A 9629-nucleotide genomic window follows, 5' to 3' on the forward strand; every position below is an offset into this window, starting at 1 on the left:
CTCCTGGGCTCAAGCTATCCTCCCGCCTCTGCCTCCTTGAGAGCTGGGATTACAGGCGTGAGCCACCGCGCCCGGCCAGACAGGGTTTCACCATGTTAGCCAGGATGGTCTCGATCTCCCGACTGCGTGATCCGCCCGTCTTGGCCTCCCAAAGTGCTGAGATTACAAGCTTGAGCCACCGTGCCCGGCCAATTTTTTTCTTTTTTAAGTATTTGTGCCTATAGTAAAACCTCATTAATTGTCACATGGTTAACACAGAATGCAAACTTTGGGCCACAGTGGGACTGACACTACCCTGCACTAAAGAAAGGCAGATGCAGAATGCAAACCAGGTTAGCAGACTTAATTCTAGAAAACAAAATAACTTTTTGTGCTCTCACAATCATGAGCAGCATTACCTAACCTAAGGGTAAAGATTTAAAGAAATCAGACAAGTTGTTTAAGTACACTAAAATCTATACTTTTCCTCAAGCTCACAGTTAACAACCCTATCTGTCAGATTTTTGTTTTGGTTTTTGCGAGGCAGGGTCTTGTTTGTTGCCCAGGCTGGAGTGCACTGGCATGACCATAGCTCACTGCAGCCTTCAACTCCTGGACTCAAGCAATCCTCTCACCTAAGCCTCCTGAGTAGCTAGGACTACAGGTGGGTGCCACCACACCCAGATAATTTAAAATTTCTTTTTTTTTTGTAGAGGCAGGGTCTTGCTATCTCTTGCCAGGCTGGTATTGAACTAATATCTCAAGTGATCTTCCCACCTTGGCCTTGCAAAGTGGTGGGGTTACACTGAGCCACTGCTTCCTGTCCCAGTTAGTCAGGTTTTAATGCATATTGCAAACAGCTGAATCCAGTCTTACCAAACTTGTCTGCTCCACATCGGAAGCATTTTAGTCTTTTCCTGAAATTGTTAAGGCAGCACTGAAAAAAAAAGTTTTATCTGTAATTATTTCTCACATTAGGCCAGGCTTTCTAGTAACAATAACAGTGGGGCCACGGGGTAGGTCCCAGTAACTAACAGAAAAGCAGAAAGTCTCGTGTAGCTGAGACATGGGGACATAATCTAAAAATTCAGAATGTAACACTGTTAAAATCTCCCAAGAAAAACAAAATTTGTTGTATGTTGAAGAAGAATCCCGTTATTATCAAGCCGAGGAAAGGGTTCAGTTAATTTGAAAACTCTACAGCAAGCCACTGGTGAAGTTCTTCCTTGTATCAACAGAGCACTGTACATCTCATCCTACAAAAACAAACACAAGGTAAACTAACCACTGTCTAGTCCCCCACTGGACAGGGGACAGAGTTTGACCACTCTCAAAATATCAGTGTCAACATTCAAGTTCAAAATGGTAAACCTTATATAACTTTAGCAGGGTTCTCAACTATTTTGGTTAATACAGTTAAGAGACTATGCCAAAAACTGAGAGCTCTAGAATTCAATACACAGCAACATGACACACACCTAAAATCTTAATCACTGGGCTTAGAACCTGGATCTTTTTTGTTGTCTTTTTGTTTTTTTGAGACAGAGTCTCACTCTGTCACCCAGGCTAGAGTGCAGTGGCGCGATCTTGGCTCATTGCATCCTCTGCCTTCCATGTTCAAGAGATTCTCCTGCCTCAGCCTCCGAGTAGCTGGGATTACAGGCACGCACCATGATGCCTGGCTAATTTTTGTATTTTCAGTAGAGACGGGGTTTTGCCATGTTGGCCACGCTGCTCTCGAACTCCTGGCCTCAAGCAATCCACCTGCCTTGGCTTCCCAAAGTGCTGGGATTACAGGTGTGAGCCACTATGCCCAGCAAAACATGCATCTTAATAAACGAAACCTCTAGTTCTGTCATCTAATACCAGTGTAGGAGGACCCACGGAAAGTTACAAACCATGAATATTACTGGTGACTGAGTACTAATTTCCTTGTTTGGACAGTCAAATAAACAAACAGAAAAAACACCAATATCCTAAAGGAGTTTTGTCTATTTGGGAAGAACATATGCTTACCTTGTTACAAAGCCAGTCTTCAAACTTAGGTCTGGGATTGCTATAATGCATTGCAATGTGCTTTCCTTGAATCACCAACTTTTTCTGTAAGAAAAGAAGTAATTAGTTATTCCCATTGTGAGGAACATGTGTCCATTTTCCCAGGGCAGAGCACACTTCGGAAAAATCAGTGCTCTGGAATTAAATGGACAACATACGGGGAGGACCAACCACCGCCACCTATACTCTGCCCATCCAATCCTTCAGATAGGCAGTAAGAGAATGGGATGCGGAGTAAAGGTAAACGGAGTCAGGGAGTGCTGAGAAAGCTGTCAAACACTAAACGCTGACTTGCACCAGGCGGTGTCTCCAGCAGAGACAGAAGTCCTAACATTCAGCATTGACAGGCTGCCTGAGTGTGACAGTCTACTTCAAAAAGCAGAAGACACAATTCTCTCAGTTCTGAGATTGTCTCCTACTTTTGCCCTTAGCATGGTGTCCTTGGGCTTCGCTTCACCTTTCCCCAGTCCCCCATCCTTATGCAAAGTAAAAGTCTTTACATTTCTCCTTCACCACCCCCACTCCCCGACCTTCTGCTTCAAGATGTGTCCTTTGCGGGGAAAGGGAGGGGAACTCATTTTTAAAGGGAATCTGGTTACAATTCTTTCTCAGGAGGGACTATTCTGAATGCCACCAACTTTAAAACAGCTAAATGAGATTTTTTTTTTCCTGTCAACTGCAACCATATCATGTCCTAGGTGACAGACGTGTTTTTCACTAAAATGGATAGTACTCTCTTCAAGGTGAGTAACCAGGAGGCCAGTGAAGTTTCTTCAGGGGGGTAGGAAAAGGTCATAAATGCATATACCTTCTCATCCTTCAAGTCAACCATGTGACTACAAGGACTGAATTTTAAAAGGTCAAAATTCTGAGCTGAATCAGTCTAGCCGAGAGTATACCTAGCACCTACCCCTAAAGAGCCTTCATTTAACAGGAGTATCTTTTCTTTTTCTTGGGGGTGGGGGGATCGAGGGTGGGGGTGGTTTGACACTATCAGAAGAGAAGGCGGTTAGAGATCCAGATTTTAAAAAGGAGTCTAACCCCTCTAAACATACATACTGTTGAGCAATTTGGTTCTTGCAAATCCTGGAAGATTTAAGACATGCTGTGAATTTTGTCTGCAATATCTAAAGGCAAGACTGCATGTCTGGCCAGGAGAGAAAAAGCTGAAGGGCCATCCACTCACTGTGATATACAGAAGCAAAAATAAAAAAGCTGGGAGATATGTCAATAGATCATCCCACTAGGAGGGATGAATGCTGGGAGACTCCAAACTACCAGTGAGTCCCTAATCCTACTGGCCTTTTATTTCTGGAGTGAATTTGAACTGTAATATGTTATACAGTAACATAGCTTTGTATACATTAAAATTGTGGAGACTTTTAAATGTCTTACAGGTTTTAGTTCTTAGAAGTTTTAAACTCCTAGGTTAGTCATTCTGACATATCCACTGCATCAAACAATGCTATGTCAAGAAAGCAGACTCACATGAACCTTGTCTATGTTCTGGATTTACTAGGATGGTATCTATGGTATGAAATGAATGAAGCTCTACTTTTTATAAAATCAGGTTGTGATTTCTGGATTAGGAAAATGAGAAGCTTAAAAACTTTAACAAATCAGTCAATCAAAGTGATACCCTCATTAGTGAGGCTTGTTATAAATGGTAGTATTACCAATCAAAGAATAAAACTCTTATTCATGGATTCATAGATGACTCAAATCACAGAATGCTGCAGAAAAGCAAGATAATGAGTCAAGCAAACATCCCAGAATGCACTTGGTTAAAGGCATTCAATAATGTGCCTTGGAGTTCTTGCAAAAAATGTTGTTTAAGTGCCAAGCACTGAACATTATCTTGACAAACTGAAGAACACTTCAGTTAATACTACCTGTAAGAACCATCAATGACTTGCTTTGAACAGACTATAAAAGGCATTCTCAGGGAGATTAGAATGTTAATGCCACTCTAACTAGATTAGACAGCAGCAGGACACCACTCCCAGGCTAATCTCATCAGACTTATTGTTCATAAATTCCACTAGGTTCTTAAATATTCCCTGAAGACCTGTCTGAGCAGCTATGCCTCCAGGAGACTTTGTGGTCTTCAGGCAGAAATAAGGAATTACTTATAAAAATGCTTGCCACAGATTTTCATTATGTTCTCTTCACTGTCAAATGCAGAGTTTGATATACTAAGCTTACTCTCAATGGACATAATGAATAGAAATATAACCAAGTAGAAAAAAAGGGAAACATTAAGATGTTTTAGTGATTACCAGACAGGTATTCAGTAGGTAACAAAGCCCTGCCAGGTAGGTAGCCATGTTTAAAGGCAGAACAAATTCTACAATGAAGTCCTTGGAACTGCACTTATTCTAGTAACGTCAATTTTAATATATACAAAGCTTTTTTTTTTTTTTTTTTTAAAAAAAGTCACTCCTTTGGAACAAACCACTCCTTCAACCTTTTTTTTTTAATTGTACAGACTTGTTCCATTTTCATGAATATCTAGACTTGGTGAGTGAAGCAACCTGATTGGCTTCCATCCAGCTGGTAGCATCTTGCAAGTGATAAAACTCCACGAAGGCGAAACCACGGCTTACACCTAGAGACAGCATTCAGATATAGACGGGATACTTGTGTTAGTCAGTTCCTTTATAACAGGCGAATCTCTCTCCCACTGCTTCAACACTGTGTGACAAAGCCAATTGGGAAGCAGCTTTACAAATGTGACTTGACTTGGGGATCTTCTTGATACTTTGCCATGGCAAGGAACAAGCCGCCTGAACTAAATGCCACTCCATTTGATTCCACGCTTAAAGTAACCATGCAACCGACTATAGTCAAAAAAAAAAAAGGAGTTTATAAATCATTACTTACCTAAGGAAAAAAAAGTCCCTAAAACAAAATTTTAAAAAGTTCCTCAGATGCTAACATGGTTTTCAAAGAGTCACATTCCTTAGCCATGGCAAACCTTTCATTCTGAATTCATGTGCTTGAAGATTGGGGGATCAGGATGTTCTTTAGGGACTGAGGTGGGAATGGGGAAGAGAACGATAATGTCAGGAACTAAGCAAGCTCTCACCTGTTTTCCTCTTCATCAGCCTCACATCCGCAGGCTGAGGGCCTTCGAAGGACTCCATCATTTCTCGAATCTGCATAGGATTTTACATATTTACAGTTAAAGCTTTTGTCACACACTATTCTACATGGACTAGGAATTACATCAACTGTTTAATTAGCCAAGTTCTTTTATTTTTTATTATTTTTTTTAAGATGGAGTCTGTCTCTCATTCATTCTGTTGCCCAGACTGGAGTGCAGTGGCATGATCTCGGCTCACTGCAACCTCCATCTCCTGGGTTCAAGCAATTCTCCTGCCTCAGCCTCCCGACTAGCTGGGATTATAGGCGTGCATCACCATGCCCGACTGATTTTTTTTTTTTTTTTTTGAGACAGAGTCTAGTTCTGTCGCACAGGCTGGAGTACAGTGACATGATCTTGGCTCACTGCAACCTCCGTCTCCTGGGTTCAAGTGATTTTCCTGCCTCAGCCTCCCAGGTAGCTGGGATTATAGGCACCCGCCACCACGCCCAGCTAATTTTTGTATTTTTAGTAGAGACAGGGTTTCACTGTGTTGGCCAAGCTGGTCTCGAACTCCTGGCCTCAAGTGATCTGCCAGTCTCGGCCTCCCAAAGTGCTGGGATTACAGGCATGAATCACCATGCCTGGCCTAATTAGCCAAGTTTTTATCTTCTGTCACCAAAATGCAATTTTCCTAAACAGCACAAAAAAGAGAGAACATTTCTCATAGAAATTAATGTATTATAACAGCAATGAAGGCATTCATTAAATGCTTCATGGGAATTTCCCTCAGGTGCATTTTTCTTTTTTTTTTCTTTTGAGACAGGGCCTAGCTCTGACACCCAGGCTGAAATGCACTGGTGTGATCTCAGCTCACTGCAACCTCTGCCTTCCTGGACTCAACTGATCCTCCCACCTCAGCCTCCTAAGTAGCTGAGACTACAAATGCACACCACCACATCTGGCTAATTTTTGTATTTTTTGTAGAGACAGGGTTTTGCCACGTTGCCCAGGCTGGTCTGGAACTCCTGGGCTCAAGCGATCCAGCCATCTTGGCCTCCCAAAGTGCTAAGATTACAGGAGTGAGCCACCACGCCTGGCCACAATTAATTTCTGTTATGATAAACATCTTTGCTTGTGGTATGATGTCTCAAGCCTCCATCCTTTAGTCTAATCTCCCTGTCCTTTATTCTACAGGATAGTACACTGGCTCATGCCTATAATCCTAGTGCTTTGGGAAGATGAGGCAAGATGAGTGCTTGAGGACAGGAGTTTGAGACCAGTCTGGGGAACACAGTAAGACCCCATCTCTATACAAAAATTTTAAAAATTAGGCCTCGCGCGGTGGCTCACACCTGTAATCCCAGCACTTTGGGAGGCCGAGGTGGGCAGATCATGAGGTCAAGAGATGGAGACCACTCTGGCTAACACAGTGAAACCCCGTCTCTACCAAAAATACAAAAAAAATTAGCTGGGTGCAGTGGTGGGCACCTGTAGTCCCAGCTACTCTGGAGGCTGAGGCAGGAGAATGGAGTGAACCTGGGAGGCGGAGCTTTCAGTGAGCCAAGATCTCACCAATGCACTCCAGCATGGGCTACAAAGTGAGACTCCGTCTCAAAAAAAAAAAAGTATTCTGGCTGGTAGGCTTGTTCCAACGTCAGACCAACTCCTTTTTCCAAAGGCCACAAAAATATATTTAGTCTCTTCATCAATAATATCAGGCAGGAATACTACCATAAAAAAAAAAAAACAGGGTGAAATTCGTGGAAACAAATTCTCACTGGCCTCTACTTTCCATAATTAGGTGCAACGGCTGCAAGATTATACATAGCCAATCCTCATTATCCTCAGATATCACACCTGTGAATTCAACCACTCACTAAAATTTCTAACATTCAAATCCACACTTGTAGCAGTTTTCTTCCTTTCTTTCTTTCTTTTTTTTTTTTTGAGATGGAGTCTCACTCTGTCGCCCAGGCTGGAGTGCAGTGGCACAATCTTGACTCACTGCAAGCTCCGCCTCCTGGGTTCACGTCATTCTCCTGCCTCAGCCTCCCGAGTAGCTGGGACTACAGGCGACTACCACCACGCCCGGCTAATTTTTTTGTAGTTTTAGTAGAGACAGGGTTTCACCGTGCTAGCCAGGATGGTCTCGATCTCCTGACCTTGTGATCCACCCACCTCGGCCTCCCAAAGTGCTGGGATTACAGGCTTGAGCCACCGCGCCCGGCCGCAGTTTTCTTTCTTTTTTTTTTTTTTTTGAGACGGAGTCTCACTCTGTCGCCCGGACCTCAGCTCACTGCAAGCTCCGCCTCCTGGGTTCACGTCATTCTCCTGCCTCAGCCTCCCGAGTAGCTGGGACTACAGGCGACTACCACCACGCCCGGCTAATTTTTTTGTAGTTTTAGTAGAGACAGGGTTTCACCGTGCTAGCCAGGATGGTCTCGATCTCCTGACCTTGTGATCCACCCACCTCGGCCTCCCAAAGTGCTGGGATTATAGGTGTGAGCCACCGTGCCCAGCCTCTTATAGCATTTTCATGGTCATTCTCAGACATGTGCAAGGCAGTGAAAAATCTGAGTTGCTCAAACACAGGTTTCCAGCTGCGATCTAAGAAAATGATGCTTTGCCCTGTTCAAGCTTTCATATTGTAAACAAGTGTCTAGTGCCACGTTTTCCACGTTTTTTGTGCTTTTTGTTGGTGATTCTGCTGTTTAAAATGGCTCCCCAAGCAGAGTTCTGAAATGCTGTCTAGTGTTCCTAAGCACAGGGCTATGATCTGCCTTACAGAGTATGCTAGATAAGCTTTATTCAGGCATGAGTTACAGTGCCATTGGCCGTGAGATCAATGTTAATGAATCAATGATATATATTAAGTAAGTCATCTTCAAATAGAAACACATAAAACAAGGTTCCATGCTAAGCAGCTGACAAAAACGCGACCACAGGCTCACAGAAACCCAACTCTATTTCCCCTACAAGAAATGGTTCAGTATTTATGGTGAGTTTGTGGAACATAATTACCTACTTTCTTTTTGTTTTTTTTGAGACAGATTCTCGCTCTGTCACCCAGGCTGGAGTGCAGTGGCGCGATCTCGGCTCACTACAAGCTCCGCCTCCTGGGTTCACGCCATTCTCCTGCCTCAACCTCCCAAGTAGCTGGGACTACAGGCGCCCGCAGCCACGCCCGGCATTTTTAGTAGAGACTAGGTTTCAGCGTGTTAGCCAGGATAGTCTCGATTTCCTGACCCTGTGATCCACCTGTCTCGGCCTCCCAAAGTGCTGGGATTACAGGCGTGAGCCACCGTGCCCGGCCAATTACCTACTTTCTAACACAAAAGTGAGGAGTCTGTGGCCAGGCGTGGTGGCTCATGCCTGTAATATAGCACTATGGGAGGCCGAGGTGGGCGGGTCACCTTCTGACCTTCTGAGGTCAGAAGGTGGAGACCAGCCTGGCCAACCTGGTTTAATCCCTATTGTATTTTCTACTAAAAATACAAAAATTAGCTACGTGTGGTGGCATATGCCTATAATCCCAGTCTCTTGGGAGGCTGAGGCAGGAGAATCAATTGAACCCGGGAGGCAGAGGTTGCAGTGAGGTGAGACTGAGCCACTGCACTCCAGCCTGGGCAACAGAGTGAGACACTGTCTCAAAAAAAAAAAACAAAGAACAAAAAACAAAAAAGAAAGAAAAAAAGAAAAAGAAAAAAAAAAGTGAGGAGCCTGGCCCCACCGTGACTCAGGTTCATATGCAGTAACCTATTAAGTAAAAAATAATTAGTCATCAGAGCAATTAGATACTTAGCATAAAAGCTATGATATAGGCAGGGATACAGGCAGGGCAGGTGGCTCCCGCCTATAATCCCAGCACTTTGGGAGGCCAAGTCGGGCCAATCACTTGAGGTCAGGAGTTCGATACCAGCCTGGCCAACAAGGTGAAACCCTGTCTCTACTAAAAGTACAAAATTAGCTATCTCAAAAAGAAAAAATAAACAACAAACAAGTTACTGATATCATATGTGACAGAGGGACTGTAGGATTCTCTTCAGATGTTCTTTATACATTTTACAAATACCAAGATCCCAACAAGCAAATTCTCTAAGAATTTTGCGTAATATTTGGGAAAGTCAAATTCTGTGCTGAAAACCAGCCTTCTTACAGGAGCCACTTTCGTTTCCCTGAAGAAGCCTAAAACACACAGCATTACAAAAGTTTTTTATCATCAGCAAGGCAGCCCCAAAAAGTCTGCTAAGGGCATTGTGCTACCTATGTTGTCCACTTCCTCCACAAGGTCCTAGGGCCACGTGCCTAACAGACTCCACCTTAAGGGGACAATCTGATCAATCAGCAAGGCTTCCTGAATCAACTCCTGTAGGACTTCTTGCAGCTCCTTCCCACATTCCCACTGCCACAGCTAACTGAACTCAGCTCTGCCCTTCCTGTCTCACTAGAGCAGCCTCTGCTACTAAGCAAAACCCTTAGTAATATTCTTTTTTTTTTTTTTTTTTTT

The 9629-nt window shown here is 43.5% G+C and overlaps 1 protein-coding gene across 1 annotated transcript in view; it reads right to left on the minus strand.

Annotated features, from left to right (window-relative positions):
* RBM5 (RNA binding motif protein 5) overlaps nucleotides 1-9629 on the minus strand; it is a 33574-nt gene that overhangs the window by 15213 nt on the left and 8732 nt on the right. Inside the window, exons 5-8 of the mRNA XM_011939303.1 lie at nucleotides 5123-5192; nucleotides 4569-4642; nucleotides 1996-2079; nucleotides 856-916 (exon numbers count right to left, since the gene is read on the minus strand). Of these exons, the coding sequence (XP_011794693.1) occupies nucleotides 856-916; nucleotides 1996-2079; nucleotides 4569-4642; nucleotides 5123-5192 (289 nt within the window). The remainder of the gene's footprint in view (nucleotides 1-855; nucleotides 917-1995; nucleotides 2080-4568; nucleotides 4643-5122; nucleotides 5193-9629) is intronic.

The sequence above is a fragment of the Colobus angolensis genome, unplaced genomic scaffold (genome assembly GCF_000951035.1).
Source record: "Colobus angolensis palliatus isolate OR3802 unplaced genomic scaffold, Cang.pa_1.0 Scaffold18, whole genome shotgun sequence".
In the NCBI taxonomy this organism is placed as follows: Eukaryota; Metazoa; Chordata; class Mammalia; order Primates; family Cercopithecidae; genus Colobus; species Colobus angolensis.